At 43.3% G+C, this 27,422-nt stretch overlaps 1 protein-coding gene across 2 annotated transcripts in view; it reads left to right on the top strand.

The window, feature by feature from the left end:
• Positions 1-14,094: 14,094 nt before the first annotated feature.
• The window catches only part of col5a3a (collagen, type V, alpha 3a), a 71,337-nt gene continuing 58,009 nt past the window's right edge, over positions 14,095-27,422 (top strand). For both annotated transcript variants that reach the window (XM_079521225.1, XM_079521224.1), the window contains exons 1-4: positions 14,095-14,317; positions 23,732-23,899; positions 24,113-24,326; positions 26,387-26,549. In XM_079521225.1, the coding sequence (XP_079377351.1) occupies positions 14,233-14,317; positions 23,732-23,899; positions 24,113-24,326; positions 26,387-26,549 (630 nt within the window). In that variant the 5' untranslated portion in view covers positions 14,095-14,232. The remainder of the gene's footprint in view (positions 14,318-23,731; positions 23,900-24,112; positions 24,327-26,386; positions 26,550-27,422) is intronic.

The raw sequence follows: 27,422 nt of genomic DNA, 5'->3' as shown, positions 1-27,422 counted from the left end.
ATAGGCTACTTTTCCACCAAAGATCTTCACCATTAATTATGATTAACAATCGTGTTTACAATATTAAGAAAAATAATTGGGATTATCATTGTAGCCATAATCGTGTATGATGCATCCTAACCCTAACCTAAATATGTGATGATGGTGACATTATTTTTGCAGTCTGATTATAGTTATGAACTAGAAAGAGCACAGAGCAAAGAGCACAGAGCATACAGGTCGCCTACTCAGGGGCAGCCCGGGCAGGGCCTGCAAACTTTAGAAGGCAGTAATAGCTACTTGGAATATGATCTGAGAAAGCAAACGTACCAATTTGTGTGAGATTTGGACAAAATCTGTTGGAGTACATGTGTTTTGAAGAAAACACAAAATGGTGGAAAACGTAATCTGGCACAAATGGCCAGGCCTATATGGAGGAGGATCCAAGGAATCCAGATCTTTATTGTACAAGTAGTGAGGCAGCTTAAGGCCATATTTTAGCAAAATGTGGACGCGGCGGACAAAAGCGCCAATTTTTTTCCACATGCTCTCCATAACCATACGTTTCATTTTGGAAGGGGGGCCACGTCATCAAGATGTCAGAAGGCGGCCATCTTGGCGTTCAAAGATGGCCACCATGTAATATCTATAAGTGCCACTATCTCGGCTTCTAAGCCACTTAGAAGGTCAATCTTGGTGTCAAAATATACATTATCTAGGTCAAGGAATGCAATAAGGTCATTGAGAATATCAGTACACGTTTATTTGTGCCAATATTGAATAAATACGGTCATTCTAGCAACATATTTACATCATCTTCAACTCTGTTAGCAGTCAGACACATTGAAAAAAGTGTGTGTGTGCGTGCAGTGAAAAGGGGAGGGGTCGGTGAATGTGGAAATTGTAATTGTAAATTGTAATTTGCGTCACAGCGAAATGTTGCGCAATAACAGTATGTCATACAAAAGCAATATTTGTACAGTAAATATGGCAGTTGCATGGATGCAATGTAGTGCAGATGGATTTCTGTGGCATGCATCCTTTTTTGTGCATAGAGAGATGTGTGCTAACGGAGTGATTTGGTAGGAGAAGTCGGACGGATAAACGGGCATATTGCTTTGCACCCCCTATAGTAGTAGGATGAGCATCAAAACTATATTTTAAATACTTTTCATTAGCACATGCATGCCTTTTACATTCCATAGGGCTGGACCACACATGGACCCCATTTGGTTGTTTTCTGCATCTTCCTCTGTGACCTGCCACCTTCATGTCATCTCTCACAGCATCCTTAAACCTCGTCTTTGGCCATCCTCTTACCTGGCAGCTACATCTTCAGCATCCTTCTCCCAATGTACCCTCATCCCTCCTTTTCACATGTCTAAACCATCTCAACCTCGATCACCTCTCTTGCTTTATCCCCAAACCTTCTAACCTGGGTTGATCCTCTAATTTAGTCATATCTAATAATGTCCTTCCTTTTCACTCCTAATGAGAACCATAGCACCCTTAATTTTGCCACATCCAGCGGTGCCTCCTTTTCATCAGTGCCACCAGCATGGCTGGTCTCACTACCATGTTATACATCTTCCCTCTCACTGGTAGCCTTTTGTCACAAATAACTTCTGAAAACATATGTCCCATTTTCTCAATACACTGGCTTCGCTTGCTAGAACATTTCCATCTCTATACTCACCTTAACCTGTTACACTACTGTCTAGCCAATTGGTACAAATCAATTTCTCCCTCCCTCACCATCTCTCTTTGCCTTACCTCTATACTTACTGTACCCTCTGAAACTCATGGCATTGCCCATTGACATATATATTAATTAATAATCTCTTTTAGAAGGGAGACCTGGGCTACAACAAGATGGCAACATCCTACTATAATGCACACAGTCTCTGTGTGTGTCTGTACATCTGTAATCCACGTAACTCGAGAACCGTTTGCCCCACCGACTTCAAATTCGACACACACGTTCCACACACCCACAGGGAGTGCAGTGCCCAGTGTCGAGTCGGTCGGACCCACGGTTGTCCAGAACCGCCCTTTTTCATTTGGCGGCCATCTTTGAACACCAAGATGGCCGCCTTCTGACATCTTGATGACGTGGCCCCCCTTCCAAAATGAAACATATGGTTATGGAGAGCATGTGGAAAAATTTTGGCGCTTTTGTCCGCCGCGTCCACATCATTTCGCTAAGCTACCGGACTATAGGGTTTCATTTATTATAGGCCAAAACATTAAATGGGCTGTTGTAGTGCCACCATGTGGCCGGGGTGGAGGTTCTTGCATGTAAAGTTTCTCAGCAATGCATAACAGCATATTCCATTCCAATTGGAATGGAATCTGAGAAATCTGACATATGTCTGGATTACAATTTTGACTACAGAGATCATGTGTACCGACCTGCGTGAAGTATATGGACAAAATTTGTAGTAATAAATAAAAAGTTGTTTTGTAAAAATCTACCTCATGGTTTTGCTATAACAGGCTGAAATTTGGGATGGATGTTCTTCCTCATTCTACTAACTGGGAGCGTGTGTTTAAAGATTCTCGCCGACCGGTCCAGTGGTGCTTGTGGCATTTCGTGCAAAATAGGGCCCTACCGCAAACTTTGAAAGCGTAATCAACAGAATGGAATCAGACAAATCTGACAAACAAATCTTGATCACGTGACTATGGGTGTGGTGTCCCAATTTGGGTGAGATTTGGACAAAATCGGTAGGAGTAATGACAAAAAGTGTCTCATGGTGGTGCTATAACCCGCCAATGTCAAAAACTACAAGTTTCACACCGATCGGTCCAGCAGTGCCGGAGATTAGCTGTTCACAGTTACACAAACATGGGCACACGGATGGACGGATCAATGAACAGGGGCGAAAACGTAGTCTCTGGCTTTTGGCTGTCCGGCCTGCGGAGACAATCAAACCAAATCAAATCAAACTTTATTTGTATAGCACATTTACAACAGCCAAGGCTAACCAAAGTGCTGACCCCCACTCGCCCACCCCCAACAACAACAACAACACTTGAACACAAGACCCATACATATGCACCTATGCACAGGCGCAAACGTTTTTATAGAGATTATCTCAACTCTCCTCCACTGCCATAGACTGTGTCTCTCTTCCTAGGATGGATGTCATTTCTGACTCTGAAAGGAGAGATTCTCCCTCAGGGCAGCATATTTCACTTATGACTGGAATTCTGGTCACTGCCACAAAGGGTCAGCCACTAACCATCAAGCTTGATGGACACAAGTTTAGCCTTGTGAAAAATTCTACCACAAGCTTGTGAAAGGCACATATATGGGAGAAATAAAGAACATATAAGAAGAAATTAAGTAACATTCTGTCCCTCAGTTTCCTTTTTTTTAATCATTGCTTTGTCATGAGCTATCTGTTCTTGTGGTGACAACACAGAAGTAGGTTAAAACAGAATATATTGCACAAAAAAACCTCAATCCAAACGGACAGTGTGCATTTTCAATTTACATTTTGGAATTGTAGTGTAGGCTATATTGCTTTAGGGTGTGGTCACACCAAACTTTAGGTCTGATGGATTCTGCCAATGCTTTTCAATGGGAACAGAGCAGTTTGCTGCCATTCACAGATTTCTGCCAAAATAATAATAATAATAATAATAATAATGATAATGATAATGATAATGATAATGATAATGATAATGATAATGATAATGATAATGATAATAATAATTTAAAAAAAACACTCCGTTCCCATTTAAAAGCATTGGCAGAATCCACCGCATAGGCAGAATTAAAGTTTGGTGTGACTGCACCCATTAGTGTGTTTTACATAAACCCTGTTCACACTTAATATAGGCTATTTGCAGGCAATGTGGTGGCATATTTTATTTTTGTGTCATGTGTAAACACGTGCCGAATCTTAAATGGCGGCAATCTTGTGTCTGCCAAACGCCTGCATTCTACCTATAAACATTCCCAGTAGAGTTTATAGTGGGCCACTAAGCGTGCCCTGAGTGGTGGTCTGGGCAGATGTCATGGTGCTAAAGGGGCCAGAATAAGGGCAGGGGTGTTCCTTATGTTCCGCCCCTCGTGTGCCTCAGGTGAACGTGGACAGGTATGTATAGACAAATACAACATGAGGGGGAAGGGGGGGAAAGCGGTGCCGGGCGGCCAGTGGTGTCTAGCAGCCTCCCAGCTATTGCTGTGGAATCTGAGAAGACTGGAGTGCGACGACACAAAAGGAGCAAGAGAGAGGGGTGATAAATCAAGTCCACACATGTTTTCCCACGCCACATGTTTTTCTATTTTCAGAGAATTGTATGATTTGATTTCCTCCCCCCTCTCTTCATACACTATCTCAACTGTATGTTCACAGTTGAATACACCGCCTATTTTTGTCCATCCGTCTGTCACCTATCATGGAGACTCTATCTTTCTGGCCAGAGGATACAGCATCTGTTGTTGTCCACTCACTTCCCCCGACCGCCCCTGCATGCCACTGACAAATGCAGGCTAATTGACAAATGTCTATGTAGTATGTACGGAGGACAAATCAACAAATGCTTGTGGAGCCAGCTTTACTTTTGCACTGGTGAAGTTGCAACTTGTTTTAATTTGATTCTGTTATAAGTTTATATGGGTTGTCATTCTGTGTCAATTCGTTTTTAAATGTTAAAATAATGATGTGCGTAGAAACATTGAATTAATTTAAATGGTACATTATGCAATAGCATTAAATAGCATTGGATTGATGTGACCGGTTGTTCTGTGTGATCATCATTTCTTGTATCAAGTCTCATTGAACATGATAGTTAGTAATGTGTTAAATTAACTCCAAGAGACTGTGGCCAGGGCTGGGCTCTGGCTGTGTGAAAAAAGCTCCAGAGGACTGGAATGTTTCCTGCAGGTCAGCAGTGGTGTGTTCGACTCTTTTGTGTGCAGTCTGCTGAGGAGGTGTGGAATGCAAACTTCATGAGAATAGAAGGCGGAAGGGGAAGAAAGGGAAATAGAGGCTGGGGTATTGGGGAGAAAAAAGGCTTGAAAAGCAAGAGGCCGGACCCAAAGAATAGGACAGAAGGGAACTGGTGAAGAGAAGAGAGTTACAAGGGTGCAGAAGCAGTGGGAGAGCATGGTTTATTCAGAGAGCGTTCTGAAACCCGCTGGCCCATGAGACTCCACAAATGGAAGCAAGTTTAAAACAGCCATAGCTGGGCGTAATAGACTCCACAGACCATTCCAATGCACTCCACCATGAGCGGGGTGAGAAACATCTAAATGTCACTGGAGATTGTGACAAGACCACAAGGGAGTACTTGCAAACATTATTCTCCAGTTACAGCCCATTATACCCCCCCCCCCCCCCCCCAGGCAGGGGCTGACCTGCTGGAGGATGCTACCCTCGGGTCAACAAGACCAATGATGTGGTTGAATTCATGACATAAGTCAAGTCAAGTCAAGTCAATTTTATCTATAGGCCTATAGCACTCACACTGAGTACAGTCAATGTGCTTCACAAAATGGATTATATACAGTACACACACACGCGCGCGTGTGCACGCACGCACGCACGCACGCACGCACGCACGCACGCACACACACACACACACACACACACACACACACACACACACACACACACACACACACACACACACACACAAAAGAAAAAACATTGGGTAAAAATAGAAGAAAACAAAACAGATATGCATTTTTAGGCAAATGTTCAGATGAGCAGTGAAAAGCGAAGAAATCATAAATGAATGTATATGTACTGTAAAAGTAGTACAATAGTAATACTACTGTATATCAACATCTAGGGCTAGGCTATAGCCCTCTACTACACAGATGGTTTCCCAGGAGAGTGTCTTCGCAGCAACTGTGGCACCTTGTTGTAAATCTTTTGGTTTGTAATGTTATATGAATTTAATAGAGAACCAGAGCATTGGATACATTTTTGGAATTGGCTTTACCTTCAGTGCACACCCCTTCAAACACAAACTTAATTTGCACAATGAACATAATGCTGACATTTTAAACTATCCTCTAACATTGAGGGAGGGGAACAGAGCAGGAGAAAGTTTAAAGTGGGTTAAGTTGGGGGTAAGTTTATTTAGTTTATTTGCTTTGAGCAGTTTATTTAACAAGCATGGTCCTTATGTTAATTAGCTTAGTCTCCCCTCATCTCTAATTATTATAATTATCACCAGTCTGGTAACTCCCCTCAATGATCTCCACTACCTATTCGAGCAGAGTCCAGAGGGGAAATTTCCACCCACTTTCCCTTAGTCACGCCCCTTGTTTGGCATTTTATTTCTAATTGGGTTTAGCAAATTAAAGTTTGATGTAATTATTTCTGCTAATCTCAATTCTGCCTCTACTTTTGGCCAACTTCACCCTTGTTTTTTTGCCATCCAGCTGCATCCAGTCTGGTGGCCATAGTTCTGTTCATAATGTTTAATAGTTCACCCAAAAAAGGACTTATTTTCTATCAATTACACACCCCATGAAGCCTTGAATTCATGGGGGGTTTTTTGTTTTAGTCTAAGCCAATCATTTCGTCTCCCAGAGACTTGTGGAGACATTAGCATCTTTCCGCCGGTCATCAAATGATTGGCTGCTTAGGTATGCAACAAAAACCAACAAATGAATTCAAGGCTTGTGGGGTGTGCAATTGATAGAAATGAGAAAATAAGTATTTTTGGGGGTGAATTACTCCCAATTAATTTGTTTGTTTGTTTCTAAATTGCATCAAGTTAAATGTGTGCATATGTGCACCTTGAGCATGAGTGTGTGTGTGTGTGTGTGTGTGTGTGTGTGTGTGTGTGTGTGCGTGCGTGCGTGCGTGCGTGCGTGCGTGTGAAAGATGTGTGAAAGGCTGCATTTATGAGAAAAAAAGACAGTGAAAGAGGGACCGAAAGAGAAGAGAAATGTATGCAAAGAGGTAGAAGGAGGTGGGTGGTGGTGATGAAATACCAATAAGCTGCTGATTATGTAATGTGCTCATTCTGCCCTGTGGTACTTCAGGTAGACTAGACTCAGAATACCTCTGACAGAGTGGATTTATAGCATCAGCTGTAGCAAGAGGGCATTGTAGGACACGCCTCGGATGTAAAAATGCCTGTGGTGATATATAGAGCTCATTTCGTCAGCAGGCAATGAGGGGAATGATAATATTTCTGGTGTGTGTGTGTGTGTGTGTGTGTGTGTGTGTGTGTGTGTGTGTGTGTGTGTGTGTGTGTGTGTGTGCGCGTGCGTGCGTGTTTGTGCACATCCCTGTGTGTCAGCCTTGTGTGTACCATATGAGTGTGTGTAAGTTTGTGTGTGCCTCGGTGCAGGAAGGGAGGGTCATTTGGAGGAGCTGTCATGGACCAGACGTTTACCAGCCTCTGACAGTTTAACCTAGATTTGCCCTCACGAGCAAAAGCATGTTTTGGTTTAGTGACTCTATTTTCTCCCTTTATAGTTTCACACTCAATCAGCTGCGGATGTCATTTTTATTGAAATGTTTTGCAGTCACTGACAAAAAGCACATTACGCAATAGTGCTTTTAAACCAGTAAATAGCATCAGTGTATATCTACAAAGTGTTCCTTTCGTGTGTCATCGATTGGAGACACATGTCAGCCACTTGTTCAAACTGACCTACAAAGCAAAGCAAAGCAAAGTTACTATATTTACCCAGGGTATCTGGGCTAAGCAGGGCCTGTTGCCAGGCCCTGCTCATAGAACATTTCATGGTAGTGGTTCAATGCCTTGCTCAAGGGCACTTCAGCGGTGGTAATTTTAACGTGTCAGACCGCTCATTCGAACTGGCGACCTTCCGGTATCAAGACCGCTCCGCAATCCGTTCGGCCACCGCTGTGTTTAATTCTGAGTATACAAATGTCCCCGTACCTATCTCTGAGTTCAGTTAACCCTCAGGATGTTTTGTGTACTGTAGCTACTGTACTGTATTTCCATACATAATGATAATGAAGTATGCTAATAGCTCAACTGATGCATTGGACCACACTGAGAATGACTTGTATACACAAGCACCTCAATCATGATAAAACATTATATACATCATAATATGGTACATGCATAAAAACCATTAGCTACACAACAACCTAAATGATCTCAACATGGAAGCAGATCATTACAGTGTACGTTATGCTCTTGAGAGAAGTGACATTTCTCCAAGATATTGCAAATGACCAAATTGTACCATGGGCAATTGGGCATATGATGCGTGCACAGTGGGAAAAGTGTTTTGATTAACTTATGATGATAGCATGACAGAAAGAAAGAAAGAAAGAAAGAAAGAAAGAAAGAAAGAAAGAAAGAAAGAAAGAAAGAAAGAAAGAAAGAAGACTGCTTTGATCTTTGATGAGTTTCCCTTTTAAACACACATAAATCATATATCTTGGCAAGCTCAAAGAGTCAGTCGCCTCTTCCCTGTGAGACTTCAGATGCATATTTCTCCCCACACTCTGCCTGTTGTCCTGTTCTGGCATGTTCCTCAACCAAAGGAGCGAATCGGAGGCAGGCTCCATTTAAAGCCCCTCTCAGGGTCCTTAATCCTAAACACTCACACAAGCTCCTCACACATATTAATATCACAGATAATGTTTCACACTGCATCGAGGTGATGACAGATTACATCTGTAAACCTTCCACCCTCTCAGTGATTAAACAATAAGACATCTCCATCATAAGGGGAAAAGCCCAGAGTTAGATTTAAAATGTAAAATTATCAAAAGAAGGAGGAATGGCAGTACCCAATTTCAAAGATTATTTTTATGCAGCCCAAATTAAACCCCTAACTGATATATTATGCAACCTAATATTTCAAGTCAGAAAATATTAAACTCTGTTATGAAGAATACCTCAATTCATGCGATGTTGGATCATGTAAATCTAGGAAGAGCTTTAGACAATGTGATGATAAGATACAAATACTTCAGTGGTGTTTTTATGATCTGGATTTTAAATCGTATTCGCTTACAGAAAGGGGAAAGTTTAAGAGTTTTGCAAATCTGAGGAAAGAATTTTCCCTTGATAAATTTGATTAGAACATAATATCAGAAATAGAACAGACTTTGATGACCCAATATTGAGAATATTTATTGATGAGAGTGTTATTTCTAGATTTTATGGCAGCTTCGTGAAAAAAAAAAAAACATCCCGTAATACAGAATACGTTCAAGAATAGTGGGAGAGGGAGGGTATAACTTCACTGTATCAAATGAAGAATGGTTTGAGATATGTAAATTCCAATGGAAATGTATGCACTAATCTGTATGGAGGAAATTTGGTATTTAACTGAAAACCAGACTAAAAGATGCCTGAGGGCAAGGTCGCGTGCATGCATCCGCCTGCTTGACAGCAGACTGCTGGGCGAGCACTGGCGTTTTGGAATGGGGGGTCAGATCAACATATCCGCCTGGGTGACAGCAGACTGCTGGGCGAGCGCTGGTGCTTTGGCATGGCATTTTGCAAAAAAACATATGCAATGAATTCTGTACTGGCCATATATGGAGCGTGTCTTGAGTGTACAGGGTTTGATGAGGTCAGATCAATATATGTAATGTCAGAACCGTTCAGCTCCATATATGGAGATCTAAGGGTGGCAGTGGGGGCAGTGTCTTGAATGTACAGGGTTTGATGAGGGCCCAGGTAGGGCCGGGCCTTAATTTTCGGGCCTGTTAAGAACTCTAATTTTCCCCGGCTGCCGAGCGTGGCTGCACTAATAACTTTGGGGCAGGCCCGTCTAGAGTTTAAATGGACAGGTATCAGTCAAAATGAGACATCGAAGAGGAAGGATGGATGGGGAAGGATCAACATATGGAATGTCAGAACAGGTCAGCTCTGTGGAGATCTAAGGGTTTGAGGTTTGAGGTGAGATGTAGAGTTGCTGGCCAATAATGATGACATCAGGGATCTCCATATATGGGCTTAATTAATATTGATGACATCACGTGATGTCACGAGGCATGACCATGGGGCGTGACCAACTGACATGGGGCGTGACCAACTGGAAAATGCATGCTTTCATAGTTAATTGTATTGAATTGTATTCAAAAGACTATGACTAAAACTGAATCAAAAGTTTGCAACACTTCATGGTACCAAACCACAGCCTGTTACAAAGAGAGATGATGATTCTCTTCCATGTCTGCTTTATGCTGGTAAATGGTGCATTTATATAGCGCTTCTATCCAAAGTGCTTTATGTAGATTGTGCATTACATTCACCCATTCACACACACACACACACACACACCATGCAAACCATGCAAGGCACCAACGGCAACCTGCACATCAGGAGCAATTAGGGGTTCAGAGTCTTGCTCAAGGACAATTCAACACTATCTCTGGGAGAGCCCAGGATCGAACTGGGAGCCTCACACTTCCCATCCGGCCACTCTACCCCTGAGCCACTGCCGCCCCACGGTGCCCCATGGCTGCTACAGTACATGAACATGTCTGAGAGCAACAACCAATTCTGATGGTAAAAAACTAAAGATTTACATAAAATAAATTACATCAATAATAAATTAACATGATTTATGCCAATGACAGCAAGAGAGACATAAAAGACCAAAAAAGTGTGGAAGAGGAAGAGGACAGATATGAGAGAGTATGATATATTGATATGGTATAAGAGAGAGAGAGAGAGAGAGAGAGAGAGAGAGAGAGAGAGAGAGAGACCACAACATTACATAACTTTGTGTAATATCTGCAAAGTTTGGGAAATATCCATCTCTTTTATAGACTTACATTAATCTGCACATTTTCATACTTCCCACACTAATCCAGTGAATAAATGTCAAAACACAGCTGGAATAGTGTTTCGCTACTCTTCATGTTTTGTAAATGTTACCAGTGTGCGCATAGATATCTGTTTGTTTTGGAGATTCATTACCAACATTACCAACTGTTTCAGTTGTATTTATGTGGTATTAATTTCCATTTAAGAAATTAAATTTAATGTATCTTATTTTCATCATTTCCCGGAATGCTTTCTGTTGGCTAATTAAAAGTGACAAATTGACGGCATGAGACAAATGCATTGCATTTGCAGTTCAAGTAAGTCTATTTCATTCTTTCTGACCACCAGAGATGGTGCTTAGCACTTGGATATATGCTAAGCACCGTTTCTGTGGTCAGAAATAATTAAATAGCATATGCATATGGGTCCATACAGTAAAATCCTCAGTGATAATGTATCGATATTAGCGATGGGAGATTAATCGGCAAACACATCGGTATTGGACGATTTTAGTTGTTTTTAGATTAATCGGCATCGGTTCGATTAATCAATCAGACCGATGAATTAATCGGTTAATTAATCGGTCCGATTAATCGGTCTGTCTTTACAAGCCCAAAGTAACAGCTTGAACAGATCTACAAGCTCACAATATAAAGGTATTTAAGTTAAATCTGACTTGCCTGAACCTGCAGTGCAGATACCCTGTTACATGTATTTTTCAGAATGGCCAAAATTATTATAATTTTTCAATACAGAATGAGATCATATCGACATCTGTATTATCGGTTATCGGCCATAACAGCAATTAATTATATCGGATATTGATATCGGACAAAATGTCTCATCGGCACATCCCTAATCGATATGCATTTATCCATATTATAACACAGAGAGTGTACTTTAACCAAATGGACATTTACGCGCCTATTTGGATAGCTTTGTTCACTTGTGATTCTACAGACATGATATTGTTTTGTGGATGGAGAGAAATCTTCACTATGTACGGTTCCATGGATAAAGACATACTGTAGTACTGTAGGTGTATACATAGCACATACTCTGCAAGTATTTCTCACCCAGGGCTCAGACTACCCACTGGAGTCTTAGTAACTATCTGCTAAAAGCTGCTAGGAATGTAATGTGGCCCTGACTAAGGGGAGTTATAAGCCGGTACTGGGAAGGGAGAGGGTGGGAGGTCAGGGGTCTCTTGTTTACCTAGAGGATCAACCTTAATCTGTCCAGTTATCTGGACGATAGAAGTGTTTTCCAATCTCTCTCTCCCATAACCCTCCCTGTCATGCATCATGCATGCATGTGTGCCCGTTGTGTATGGTTACCATCTTTGGTTCCTATGCCCGAATCATGCTCAGGGTTGTCTGGGAGAAGGATGTTATTCCCAAAGTTAAACTTGATTTGATGAGGATGGAGAGGAATATTCACTATCACAGTCTACACTAATCCTCAGTGTTAAATTAACCATTTGTAACTCCCAGAGTATACAAACGTAACCAAATGGTCCCTTGGTTACATTCGTTCACTCGTGGAGTTAAATGAACACTCTTCGTATAGTGTAGTTTTAACCCCTTCAAACTGGGAAAGCATCTGTGTCCTGTTAGATTATAGCGTTCGTTGGCTATAGCAGATATACAAGTGCACAGCGCATCAGTTTGTGCTGTGCTGTGAGCTTGTACATCTGTTATGTTCGAACATTTTAGAAAAATATTGAAAGCAGTAAAGAACTAGTGGTTTAGAAGGCACTTGCAGAAGGTGTCTTAATGGGTTAAACTGGGTCCTAGTGAGAGACGATGAGAGGTCAGAATTAGATCATAAAAGAGGTGACTTTGAGTTGTCAAGGGATGTTTCTCACTTTCTTGTCGGAGCACTTCTCCTCATTTCTCCTCTAACAGACAGGGTTCGTCTCCTCCTCTCCAAGTGTACTCAGGGATTTCACTTCCCCCTGACCTCTTCACGGAGGCCTGTCATGGCCTGGACTCTAGCACTGTTATCTTTGCTAATTTTCCAATTAGAAAAGCTCTTTGTCAGGCTCATATCTGAGCATGTCTCAACCGAATACCACAATCATTCTGGAACGGGTTTCTGGGCTTTTGGCAGGACTACTTCGTCATTCATAAAGCGTGTGTTGAGGGTGTCCCCCCCCCCCCCAAGTAATGAGAGATGGGTTAACCGTCACCCCCTAATTCATCTTATTTCTATCTGCGTTTTTTCCCCTGCCAAAATTGAAATTAAACCTGACCCAACAACAGAACAGTGTCCACATTGTTTACTGAGCTACAAATACAAAGGTATAATATTCATTTATTGTATGTATACTGTAAAACCATATGGAAGCATGGGGGAGAGAAAGGGCAGACTTTTGTCTGCTTGTGATATTTGTATATTTTGACCCTGGGTCTAGCACAGCTGACCATGGCAAGAGAACTTTACAACATGGGAGGAGTCGAGGACCACCACTATTATAAACATTAGTGGATTCTATATTAGAGGGCTGTGTGATGATAAATCTTCTGGTTTTAAACCTTGGTTGTGTGGAGATGTATTTATAATGTGAGCAGGCCTGAACTATACTAACCCAGTCCTGGCCTGTCAGGCAGCAGTCACTGACCTCTAACCTGGGGTTATGTAGCCAGCAGGCTTGTGATATCTGTCTGTCTAGCTGCTGATACAGGTGATGTTGGTGAAGATAACCTGGTCTACATTCAACCAGAACCAAGGATCACTGAGGGATGATGAGGGATCATACTCCTTGAACTGGCCAGGGGTGCTGCTGTACAGCTGTAGTATACTTATTTATTGCTGTGAAGTTCATTGCTTGGTCACATCCAGATGCAAAACCCTATAGCTGCCCTGATCTGGGGAATGCTTCTTTTCTTTTAATTGCTAAGACGTGCAGTTAGTTTTACTTTCATCATCACCCCACAAAAATCCTCTTTGTTGTCACTTTTACCAATTATAATTGTGTCACAATGACATTTAAATCCTATATTCACAGTCAAATAGCCTCGCAATTGCCTTCTTTGCAACATATAATTTGAAACGTATAGGCTACACAAGTCGCTATCCTATTAAACGAACGGTGCCATCACTGAACAAGTAAAGTATCTTCTTCTGCTATCGATAAGAACGAAGTGAGACGTAACAAATTAGGAGGAGCAGTAATAAACCTCAGCGCACGCCAATGAAGCGGTGATTTATGGCGCAGCCTCATCCATTCGTCGTGAGACGCCGTCCTATGGGAGGGACGAGGAGGAGAACAGAGGGGAGGGAGGGAGGGTGAGAGGGAGAAATTGAATGAGAAGGACAGAGAGAGAAGTTGAGAGAGGAGCCTCCAAAAAAACTTCTCCAACAATCAGCAAGTGGATCTACAGAGAGTGCATGCTCCGCACTGCTAGCTTCTTCCCACTACGCATGGCTGCTTAGCACCCTCTCAACCTTCTGCACATTGTTCTAAAGTTCTGTGGTGGATGAGGCGAGGGGTCTCCGCTTTGCAAGATGGACCGCTTAAAAAGGACGAGGGCGTTTAGGACAATACCGCTATTTCTTATACTACTACTGCACGCAACAACGACACAAGCTGGTAAAGTAGCCTACTGAACACCTGCCGAGAAATAATTAAGTGCTTATTACAGAGCTATGGTCCTGGAGGCGAGAACGTAAATGGGGCTGATAATAGGCTCATTGTTCTAGCCTAATTGATGCACTTTTTCCGTTATCCCAGGTCCCATGCACATATGCAGACAGCTCTATTATATATGTTTTGCCCCAAGGCACCCATTAAGCTACGAGCATGATAGTTTATTTTCTTCCTGCTGTTTGATTGAGAACTTCTTTGTGATATCTGAGTTTTAGATCTGTTTGAATATTTGTTGATGCTGCTGGTTTGAACTTGCCCACTAAACTAAACTGCTTCAGGCTGGGATTACCATAGAGAACCTGCTGAAATGACTCAGGCTTGGATCAAATTATGAAATTGCAAGCCATACAAGTTGTCAGAACTTTGCAGAACTAGAAATAAATTATGCACCCATGGTTGCTCGGAATGAATCTGGATTGCTTCAGCTTCTCAGTTTATGAAATTATTTTCAGCTTTTGCATTTTAATGCCCCAACCTACTGGATGTTCACTGCATCAGGTGTGCTGTTTGTGCTGGGAGGGCCCTCAGAGTGAGGCTGCATGATGTCATGTTTGAGTTTGCTCGTGACCAACGTCGGCTAACTGTGAAGAGGTTTAACGTTGGCTTGAGAAAGAGGTATATGGCCAAACACTGACCAACCAGAGTAGATTAAAATTCCTGTCATGGATCTGTTTAATGTGCCCACTGTGCACATAGGAGCTTAGCACCAACACACTCTTACGTTACAGCCCTGTTATGATTATTTTCACACCCAGATATTTGTCTATTGTATATCCCCTACCTATAGTACTGTACTATAGGCTTTAATAATGTTTTCATTCTATTTCAGATTTAGGAAGTTTCTTATCGAACCTATAACAACATTTATTTTATTCTCATTAAGTCTGTAGAATTGTACACTAGGCCTACCGGTGTGTTTATTTATTTATTCATTCATTGATTTATAGTATTATCCGTCTGCAGGACATGACTTGGTGACTATACAAAAGTCTATATGTTACTGCGTTTAAAGTGCTGTGACCATTATCACGCTTCTCATCTCCTATACAGCTGCTTACAACTTGCTCGTACACATTTGGTCCATTTAACCCACAACCTACTACCACCCACAATGGACATTTTAAGGCCTGTGGTCAGAGCAATAGGCCTGCATGCCCTGTGGCTGTGTCTTGAGTGTCTTTGACCCGTGACAGACAATTTCCTTGCAGGTGCTGCATTATAGAGAGACTGCCTGGTGTAAAGACATGCCTCAACAGTAAAAGTTAACCCCCTGGACAACAAACAAAAGCACTTAAAGCTGTCTCATTTACACTTAAACAAGTCACTTTCATGCACAGCTTAACGTCTGCTGGGATCATTTGCTGAAATCCAGTAGCTAAAATCTTGGCAGAAGAGGACAAAATAGTGTAGAAGTTGAATCATAAGACCACCGATTATGGTTTATGTGGTCCAGTCTTGTGTGTGTGTGCGTGTGTGTGTGTGTTTGTGTGCGTGTGCATGTTTTTGGTGTTACACTAAAATAATATTTTCCTATATGTGTTGTTTGTGTGTGTGTGTGTGTGTGTGTGTGTGTGTGTGTGTGTGTGTGTGTGTGTGTGTGTGTGTGTGTGTGTGTGTGTGTGTGTGTGTCTGGGAGAGAGATGAGAGAGTTCTTTGTAGTCACGTTTGATGACAGGAAGTGAGACATTCTTGCACACGTACACAGTTAATGAAGACTCTGTTCCTTTAATTCACCACACTTTCTTCTTTAGTTTATCTTCTTTCGTGCCAACGAAAGGCTGTGAAATGAGAGAGGTTGTTTTTATGTCATAATATGCTGTGTGCCTCCTCATCTACAGCTACTGTAACCCCCCCTCCAATACCCCCCCCCCCCACACCCTGCCCCGCCCAGCACCCGGCTGGCTGGGTGACAGAGGGGAATTCACACACGTAGAACCCTCCCACCCACCCCTACTCTCCCGTGTCCCGTTTGATCCAGCTGCCTCACTGGAGTTGATCTTGCACCCAACTCCCATTGGAGGGTGGCAACGAGCGATGCTTGTCCCCCTTTGATCCAGCAGCAAATTAGTGGCAAATGAAAACAAGTGGAAAAGAGGAGATGAGTTTAGAAACAGTGCAGTGGGAGAAGAGGAAGTTGACGCCTGTTGTGACTCCAGAGTGTTCTGCTGCAATAGACGTTTGTCTTTCTCTAATGGAAACATTAGATGTGGGAGGGCCACAGTGTTCGATGCTGATAGGAACTGTTAGCTGCACAGTAAAATCCCTAGTGTTAACTTAACTCTGCAAGGTTCCATTTGGTTCCATTTGTAATTAAATGAACACTGAGGACTTTACAGTGTGTGGCTCTGCTGATGCTGTCAGTATATCATCTGAATGCCATTGTGGAGGGAAACTGTTTACTATCTATCTAATGTGACATAAATATAAACATGATATACTGTAAGTGACAGTAGAACAACTGGTAGAGGCTGTTTCCTATCTATAGTGTGCAATAAACATCTGGCGTCCAGAAAGCCTCACCTCCGCCTCAGGCACTCAGAGCTCAATGCTCAAGTCATGAACATGGTTTTAGGGCACATTTCTGTGGGATCATATGGGAGATACCGTCTGTGGAACGGTGGCGGTCAGGCGTCATAGACGCTGACCTATTTGGCTGTGTCCCAGACCATGAGCCAAAGAAAACCCATGTCATATTCACGGATCACAAAGAAGCCGGGAATGGGATTCCTTTGACCAAAACCATCTGTGCCCTCTCGAGTCACAATACAGTGGCCTCTGTGACACAGCCAGTGGCCTTTGTGACACTGGTGTGTCATAAGTTTAACCCCTTTCCACTAAAAAGCAGTGGCCTCTCTAAACTGGATAGCGCCCCTTATCAAAGACGATGGGTTGTCATCCTTCAGTTCAGAAGGCGACAGTCCCATGTCTAATTTGTCTGGCAAATTAGCAGATCTACAAGCCCACAACGCATTATGGATGTGGTGCATTGTGAGTTTGTAGATCAGCTATTGCTGATGCTCGACACCATTATATGATGAAATGTAAATTAGGCTTTACTTTCAAAGCAACACACACTGCAGAGGCCCTTATAGCTTTGAAGTTCCCTTCAAATGCATGCATGAACAGGACTTCTGAAAGAATAATATGGTGCGTGTGTGTATGTATGTGTGTGTGTGTGTGTGTGTGTGTGTGTGTGTGTGTGTGTGTGTGTGTGTGTGTGTGTGTGTGTGTGTGTGTGTGTGTGTGTGTGTGTGTGTGTGTGTGTGTGTGTGTGCGAGTGCCTGTCTATGCAGAATGCGTATGCTTTGAGTCTGTGAGAGTGGGAGCCCTGTTGTTGTGCACCATGACGATAGCCTGCTGTTATCTGAGAGAATGAGTGATGCGGTCTGGTGTTGATATAAAATAAAATAAAATAAATACAATTGCACGTGCTAGTTCATGTGTGTGCACATTTACGTTTACATATCGTCCTCGTAGGATTGGCTGTGTGTGTGTGTGTGTGTGTGTGTGTGTGTGTGTGTGTGCCTGGACAGAGTGAGGCCTTGAGGGGCAGGTGTTTTCTCTATGGGCTCAGCAGCTCTTGGCCTGTCTGTCTGCCCGTCATGCTGCGAACAAGCAAGAGCAGAACAAACTGTGGTGATTGAAGAATGCAGTGTTTGTAATGTTAAACGGAGGGATATGTCCAGCCAGATTTCTGCAGACAGGGCTCAGCTGCAGTGCCGACACCCCCCAGAAGCCTATAGTTCACATTTTCAACGAATACTGCCATCGTACGACGAAGCATGAATCAGGCTTTACTCATGACGCTAAGCCTTAACAACAGGGCCTACCCAATGACCCATATTCAGTGCTCCCAAACCGCTAATCACACTTGCTCGTCTGCCACTTGTGATGTGGTGAGTAAACGATACCGTTGCCGGCCCGTCCAAGACATATACGCAGCATATGCATTTGCACCATACAACAAAGCATGCTCGATGCCACCAAATCCACACACGCTCTGTATATTATGTGGTGTAAGCTTCACACATGTTGGGTTCTTCTCCCCGAACCGCTGCAGCAGAAGAAGTATCAATCAGTCAAAAGGTTGTGGAGTGGATTCCGAGCGGTATCCCACACAACCGCTGGTTTGACAAGGTCCCAAAAACGCTCAGTGATGATAACTAGAAGCAGACCAACCCTGGAGCCCAATCAACAGGATAAATATCACCACCAACTCCCCCAGTTTGCATTCCTACTGCCAAATGAATTCCTCCGTTTCTCCATGTGACCTTTAACCCATTACATGATAGAGATGCACCCCCATCATACATTTGTTTACAATAATGGGAGTGAATGTTTGACAGACTACTGACAGACAGAAAACATACAACGAGAAATGTAGAGCAAGACTGCTTGGTGGAAAGTGCTGTTCATTTATTTTATAGAGGTTGTTATTGAGCTATTACTGAGCTAACCCAGTGTGTGCCTGACTGCCTGTGCAACGTTTGATAACTCATTTATCTCTCTCTCTCTGTGTGTGTGTGTGTGTGTGTGTGTGTGTGTGTGTGTGTGTGTGTGTGTGTGTGTGTGTGTGTGTGTGTGTGTGTGTGTGTGTGTGTGTGTGTGTGTGGTGTGTGTGGTGTGTGTGTGTGTGTGTGTGTGTTCCATCACTGTGTGGCTTGATACCTTTCCTGTCTACACATTGCATTGACCCAGTCAAGGGTCACGCCCACTACTAATTAGATTAAAGCTATTCCCCACGGAGGCTTGGAGCAGTTGTCTGAGTTTATTCAGCCATTTCCGCTGAGTCTGTCATCAAACTCATTAAGCCCCCATTGACTTATCATTATAGAAGATTATTATTATTATTATTTTTAAGAACTGTATTGTGAGCAGTAGTTTTAATGTAGAATGACACTCCAAACTAACATGAAGGGGTTGTGGTGGCCTGGGTATGGTCACCATGCATCCTCTTAATACACACATGGATACCATGTGCAGATATGCTGCCATGTCACAATACTACATCATTTAGCAGACACTCTTATCCAGAGTGACTTACAAGTGCAAGATTGGAATAAGCAGAGTAAGCATGAACTCTAGTGCAGAGAACAGAGAGGCTTGATAAAAAATATATTATTGTGCATGGTGTCGAGCAAGAAAAATAGCTGATCTACAAGCCCACAATGCTTTGCAGCACGATGCACTGTGAGCTTGTACATCGGCTATTTTCAGCCAAGCATAAATCCAACTTAAGTCCATTCTGTTCTCCTTACTCATCTCAGGGTGTGGTTCTAAACATTTGGTGGGAACCTCTCTTGGTCCTGGTTCCATTTTGGCCAAGAAAGTCCCCTTGTTTCTAGGCACAATGGTTTTGGACAGTACAGTATTGTGTGTTTTCAGGCTTAAAACGGGGAGTGTAGGAGGTGTGAGTCAGAAGGAATGCCTTCAGAGACACTTGCTGAGGAGGCACAGAGCGCACATTATATCTAATGTACTGTATGTCTGAGGTGGTACTGGGCTGTATTACATGGAAACACTGAGTCAAGTCATGTCACGCCGTCAGAGAAGAGATATTGTTGTGAATGCTCTGCTGACATTTGCTTCGGACAGAGCGTGTTCTGTGAAATCGAGTGGGCGCTAATTCAGGCCTATTCTGCCAGAAAGACTGTGGACAATATTTTCCGCAATGCAGACCGTGTCTCTCACAAGTGCTACAAGGACAAAGAGCAAGAGAGAGGGTTGTCATTATGTGAAAGAAATGTGTACATCCATGCATGCAGCAGCATGCATGCACACAGCACATGCATGTACCGTACAGTATGTGTGTATGTTCATTCCACATCACAGACTAGATGTTATGTGTGTTAACTATTAAGGCACCACAAGGGAATAGGGAATTGCTGGATGTCTAATCTCCCCCTTCCCATGAACTCTGACCTTTTTGTGCTACTGGAAAACTGATCTCTATTTTGCCCAGTAAAAACACAATCTGTATTCACACCACACTACTGCAGAAGTAGACGCTCAGTTATACTTGGTTGTGCATGGGTGTCGCACACTGAAAATAGCAGATGCGCCGCAAGCTCACAACACATCGCAACGCATATATAGTGGCTGCAGGCATGAATCACACTAGTACAGTGCCAGACCAACCACATCTGGTGATATGTCAAAGAGGATCAAACATATTGAGCCATACACACCATAAGAGGAGGGGGGGCAGACAGGTAAGGTCAGAACATGACTGTATGGCCTAATGAAATACAGGTACTGCAGGACTGCTAGATCGATTGGCACAGCTTCAGCTGATAGGCGAGGGTGGGGTGGGTAGCAGTCTGGTATTGATCCTGGCTCAAATCCAGATCCAGACTTTATGCCCGAGGCTTCTTCTTTACAGCACTAGAGTGCAGGCATGGTGGTGTAATAGTGAAAATATGGAGGATTTCCCAGTGCGACTGCCCCATGGATCGTTAGATCCATCAAAGTCTTAATCAGAGCCACTGCTCTCTCTGGCATGCAGCTAGATCGTTGTTGCACCATATGCAATTATGCATTCAAATCCGGAGCCTTAATTTAGTATGCATTTGTAACCAATTAAATGAACACTGAGTGTTACTTGGGGCGGCAGTGGCTCGCCCTGTGTTACTGTCCAAGTGTCCTTGAGCAAGACACTGAACCCCTAACGGCATACGTTAGTCCGACGTACCAATAGTCCGACATACATGGCTCTTTTCTACATGTACATTAAATTACATTTAAACTTTGTATAAGACTGCATGGTCATCATTTACTACAACCCCTTTCTTCTTATTTCCTTCAGAGCATGATTCTTTTCCCTTTTATTTACTGTTCAGCCCTCTGTTGTCTTTGGGGATGGGGCGTGTGGCGAGAAGTTATTTAATGTAAAAATAGCAGATATTCCAGCTCAAAATGCGTCACATCCGCGACTGTCCTCTGAGTTGGTTTAGCACTTTTATCCACCAACAGCTTGTATCCATTAGTTTTTGCACATACATACAGTATGTACAGTATGTACAGTATGCGTGGGATGGATGCATATTACTCCCAGCATTTCTGCTCTTAAATAAGAAATAAGTTATGTCAGCTCATTGTGAAATCACTCTCTTTCTGGCTGAATCTGTGCTGCTCCACTCTCTCACTCTCTCTCTCTCGCTCTGTGTTCCCTGCGGTGTTGTTGCACATATCGACATCTCTGTGTTGTGTCGATAGAACTCACAGGGCCGTAAGGTCAAGAGTGTCCTCGATCCTCTCAGAGCGCCACCACAATTTTTTTTATTTATAAATAATTTATGTTGTGCTAGTGAACAATTACTTCATATCTCACCTCCTGTCGAAAACGGTCAATTCGTTGCTCAGCTGTTGTTGTTTTGGTTCTGTGCAGTAACATGATGCGTTGTCTCTTTGGAATGCTTGGATAAAAAAATAAAAAAAACGCAGAAGAAAGTGTTTTGTGGTGAAAAGTTGATTGAGTTAGTCCAGGCAATTTGCCAGGTGCTCTTCCTGACGAGCGGACATGATCCCAAGCGTCATGTATAATAATTTGACCCATGCTGCTTCAAATTAGAATACTAGTTGTTTGGGCAGTTCCAAACATCAGGGCCTATTAACCTCTCTTCCTCCATCACTGTGCATGCATGTGCATGAGGCAGAGAGAGAGAGAGAGAGAGAGAGAGAGAGAGAGAGAGAGAGAGAGAGAGAGAGAGAGAGAGAGAGAGAGAGAGAGAGAGAGAGAGAGAGAGAGATGGATGCTGATCTCTGACCTGATAAATTATTCATTGACATTTAGTTGTTGGTTCAGTCATGCCTGCCAATTACACACATTTTAAAAGGGTCATAAATGTTGGTGTGTGGGCGAATCGGAATTAGTGCCAGGTACCGTATGGCTGTAGGCCATCAGCCTAACTGCTCTGCTCGCTGGAAGGCAGGGAGCCAGCTGTAAATTATTTAATTTACTGGGTTTATTTACGACTCTGTGCTGAATTATAAAAATTAAGCCCTTCTGGTCTAAAATACCTTTAGATCCGTTACTAATGTTTTCTATTGTGAGGGCCTGGCTGTAATTCACAGCTTAACCTCTTTACAGGCCCATTGCAACTGTGCCAGGGGACCCAGTGGGCGAGCTCAGCGCTGCCCAAAAATAAAGGGCCTTTGCTGTGAAAATAAATAATGACATAAAATGTAACATGTTGCTTTTCTGCAAGCAATGTCTGGGGCACCAGTAAACTCCCTCCACATGTTTAATTAACGGCGAAAATAAAAGGAGAGCTAGTGAGTAAAGCAGTTTGAATAGAGGCTCCTCATTTCAGATGCCTGGAATGCTAAGTGCTGAGTTGCCCTGAACACACTCCCTTTGGCAGCTGGTGGGAGACCGCCTGCCCTGCACACAAAGCTCTGAACCCAGCTAATGCTCATGGCAGCACTTTATCCACAAAACATCTAATAACGCAACTGGCCGACTGCGAATAAGACTCATTGTAACTAGACATACTGTAGTCTTTACAGCTGGGAGAATCCCTATATGGAGTTGTGCTCATTGCTCATAAGTACACTTTGATATGTAAACACACTGTAAAATGTAATGCTGAAAATGTTACTGTGTGTGAATCGCATATGTGCTTGCAGCTTTTGTTATGCCGGCGAAGTGCCCAGAATCAGATAAATGAGATGCTTGCTGTTGCCGTATACGGGCTGTGTGCAGGTGGCAGCTGACAGGTGTACACTGCCGTAGGATTATGGGCTTGGCTATGTACCACCCCTCTCCCTGTAATAACAGCCACAGAAGACAGGCCACCTGCAGCCACTTCTCTAAGGAGTTGTCTCCTCTATCTCCCAGAAAGCAGGACGCCTATGCACTTTAAGAGATCTGTTTCCAGCCCCACTAAACCGGCTGCTCAGACTGCACTTAACAGAGCAGACGTACAGCAGAGTGTGATCGCATCAGCCCAACGGCGTTGCAAGACTGACATAAGCAAAAGAATCCCGTTGCCCTCTGTCATAAGGTTCAATTTTGTAATCATGTAGTTTCCTCCTCACTCAACATTTTGGGATAGACAGAAAGTCTGTTATTAAATAATAGATGTCTGGGTAAATATATATTATATTTACATATGTTTTGTACATAACACACCCTATGAAATACCCTTTCTTTCATAAGGTCCAATTTAATAATCTTGTAGTTTCCTCACTCAAACGCTCTGGATTGTAATAGACAGAAAGTCACTTATTAAAAGGTAAATGTTTTTGTCAAAAATGTATATTTACATTTGATATTTTGTACACGACACACCCTGTGTGCTTTTTCATAATATGTCTGCTAACTCAGCTGTTGCCGCTGTTCTCTCCACCCCTCAGCTGATCCCGTCGATGTGCTACAGCTGCTGGAGCTGTCGGACGACATGGAGGGAGTGTCCATGGAGGCTGGTCTCTGTAGGACCAGGAAAGGCATGGACGAGACGGACCTGGCCTACAGGATAGATAAGAAGATCCAGCTCAGTGCCCCAACAAAGCAGCTTTTCCCTGGTACTGGACTCCTCTCCTCTCCTCTCCTCTCCTCTCCTCTCCTCTCCTCTCCTCTCCTCTCCTCTCCTCTCCTCTCCTCTCCTCTCCCCTCCTCTCCTCTCCTCTCCTCTCCTCTCCTCTCCTCTCCTCTCCTCTCCTCTCCTCTCCTCTCCTCTCCTCTCCTCGTCTCACTCATTCGTCTTCTCTTCATCTTCTTCTTCATCCCCTCTACAGATTCTCCTTTCCCTGTGGATTTCTCTCTGATGGCAACGGTCCGAGCTAAGAAGGGCACACAGTTCTTCCTGGTCTCGGTGTATGATCAACAGGGGGTCCAGCAGCTGGGCCTTGAGGTGGGCCGGTCGCCCGTCTTCCTGTATGAGGACCACCGGGGTCAGCCTTCACCACAGGAGTATCCCACCTTCAAGAAGATCAACCTGTCAGATGGAAAGTGGGTATAGCCCCAGAGGCATTTATCCCCTCCGTTTAAATTGATACAGATATTAACCACATGAACCCTTGTGTCCTTATTTTGGCCATTATAGGTGAAAATGTCCAGACATTTCTAACATGTTCAAAAAATATTAACAATATAACATATACAAGCTGAAAGCTCACAACATGTCACATAACAACACGTAGTGAGCTAGCCTAGGGGCTAATAAAGGTTTAAAGCAGTTGCATTATATAGGGCCCTATCTTGTGCCACTCCTTACCCCTTATTCCTAAACTTATTTGCCATTTTTTTGAGTGGTGTAAACCACTCCTACAACTGGCTTTGTTAGTGCAGAAAAAATGAGCATGGTTGCTATGTTCACCCTGTTCACCCGGGTGTGATTTCATACAACTGGCTTTGTTAGTGCAGAAAAAATGAGCATGGTTGCTATGTTCACCCTGTTCACCCGGGTGTGATTTCATTACGTCAGACATGATTTCATTACGTCAGACAGGCTAAGACCTTACACCACTCAGTTCACACGGGTGTGATTTTTACTATTTTGAAAAACATTCTAGTTCAACTAGCTGGTCTCGACATGTTGTGAGCTTGATCGGCTGTTTGAAAACGTTTTTCAAGGGGGTGTTGCATGATATAGCCCTAGTGTCTTATAAGCCCATATGGGCTGGTGGCACCTTGGTGCAAGACTATAGTTATGCACGAGGATGCTTACGCATAGAGCGAGACAGGAGTCAGGACGCTAAATCTTGATTTTCATTAAAGAATTCTCTGTCTCTCTGATCGAGTCTCTCTCGCTGTATGTCTGTGCGCACGCACGCACGCACGCACGCACGCACACACGCACGCACGCACGCACGCACGCACGCACGCACGCACGCACGCACGCACGCACACGTGTTTGCGCTGCAACGCAGATTCTGATGCGGTTTTATCAACATTATTCAAGTGAGATGCATTGACTATTTAACAGCAATATTAGGCTAATATAGCTACCAATATGTATGACACCTGGATTTACCCACGGAATAAAGGTTATATTATCATCTATCAATACAGACTAGACTGTCTGTGAGCACGGCTGTCCTGTGCTCTCATTGGCTGTAATACGAACCTTCTCGGGGTGCGGTCGCAACCCCGTTCATACTGTATGATGTCCAGTCGGCGAGAGAGTCAAATATCAGACCTGCTAGATATTCAGAAACGCTCAGGAAGGCATTGGCGAGCGCTTTTATCACCGCTGGATCTTCTCGCAAAGCCTTTCACACACAGCGAGTAAAACCTTGGTGATCAAAGCCAGATCTTGCGTCAGATCGGGGGTTCTGTCGGCGAGTGCCAAAAAAGCTCCCGACAGCATAATTGGAGCAAATTTCGTGCAGTGTGTAGGGGGCCTAAGACATGAATCGTTTCGGTGGTTAAGCCTTCATCACTGAGTCATGTCTTACTCTGCGTCCCAATAAAAAATTGGTACTTTGGCTATCAGCGTGTGCGGCCACTTTCTTGTTTTGAAGATTCCCTCTTCCGCAAGACACTATAGTAAAATAAATCAAAGATAATATCTACCACCCATGCCAATGAGTTGCTTTAACAGGTGTAGAATGTGCCTCGATAGAGTAGCTCTGTATGACGGAGAACAGTGTTTACTTCAAGTAGCCCCATCATGCATTTGATTCTGACACACACGGACAACTGTCTGACACCCTGAATGAGCGACCTTGAATGTAATAGCATATTCCCAGAGCCCCTGATGCAGTTATTTCATATGTTACATGTCTTTGTCCTTCATCATCAGACTGTAAGAAATCTGTTCTTCTCTGTCTGGAGCTCAAGGGCCTGTCTGTTTGTATGACTAGTCACGACACATACAGTAGATTGCCTCTGAGTGATCTCCTTGCGTCGCTGCTTTTGTTGGATACAGTTTGACCTGTATTCCACATACAGAAGTAGCCATATGTTTTGTGTTTACAGCCTGTAGGGAAACATATGGTTTCTGCTGTGTTTTGACTTTGAATCCCCTGCATTGCTAAGCTCATTCTTAAGCTTTGTTCAATCCCTAGATGGCACAGGATAGCCTACAGTGTGCAGGGCAAGTCTGTTACCCTCTACCTCGACTGTCAGAAGATAGAGACCCTGGATCTGCTGCGAGGAGACAACCCTGTGGTCAGCACGGAGGGCGTCACTGTGTTCGGGACGAGGCTTCTGGACGAGGGTGTGTTTGAGGTAGGTGGACCTGGTCACCAGTGGGAATTTAGGAATAGCCAGCACACAAGAAATGTCCTTTTCACATGGCTTATTTACCTCTGATGGACAACGGACGCGATTCGGCCTGATGGGCCATCCTCAGCGTTGTGACAAGATAACAGGAAGTGAGGTATGCATGATACAATCAAGTGCGATTGAATACATGTGCCAACTGTCATCACCTTGAAAGCTATCAAATGAAGACTCAATGTTTACATTCAATCATATGGTACCTAGACAGGATAAATGCCTGATCACCAGGCATAGAAGAAATCAAGCTTGATGAAGTTTGCGCTTGAGTGATTTGGGGATTTCTATATTATATAATATATTTCTTTTTACGTTTTAAGTATTTACGCTCAATGTTCACACATGTAGCATTGATGGCGGAATTCCTCTGACTGATACCTGGAATTACAACGGTATGGAATATGTTTTTCTTTTCGGGAGCCTTTCTCGTTAAGGGAGCACAGGAGGTGATTACCAGCTTCATGTGATGAATACGACGTGAGCTTATTTCATCAAGTAGGCAATTGAAGCCAGAGGAGCTATTCACTAGAGTAATAAATAATGCGTATTAGCTGAGTCTTCTGACATGGAGCCACAGGGGGTTCCTGATAACCTTGTTTTTTCCATTTGGATGACTTTCCCTTATTTATAACCTCATTCCTCAAAGTAACACACTTAGAAATGTTTCCCAGGTCTCTGCATTAACACTCATGCATTGTATCAGAAAGTGCTGGGTCTGCTGTTTAGGCCAGTCAATCTAAGCTAAAAAGGTCCGTGACCGAAAAGAAATGGCAATAGTAATCGTTCAAGGTTTTTTATGATCCTTAGGGTCATCCAAATAAC

This window comes from Electrona antarctica (assembly GCF_951216825.1).
Source record: "Electrona antarctica genome assembly, chromosome: 14".
In the NCBI taxonomy this organism is placed as follows: domain Eukaryota; kingdom Metazoa; phylum Chordata; class Actinopteri; order Myctophiformes; family Myctophidae; genus Electrona; species Electrona antarctica.
This window is presented reverse-complemented; position numbering and strand designations above follow the sequence as displayed.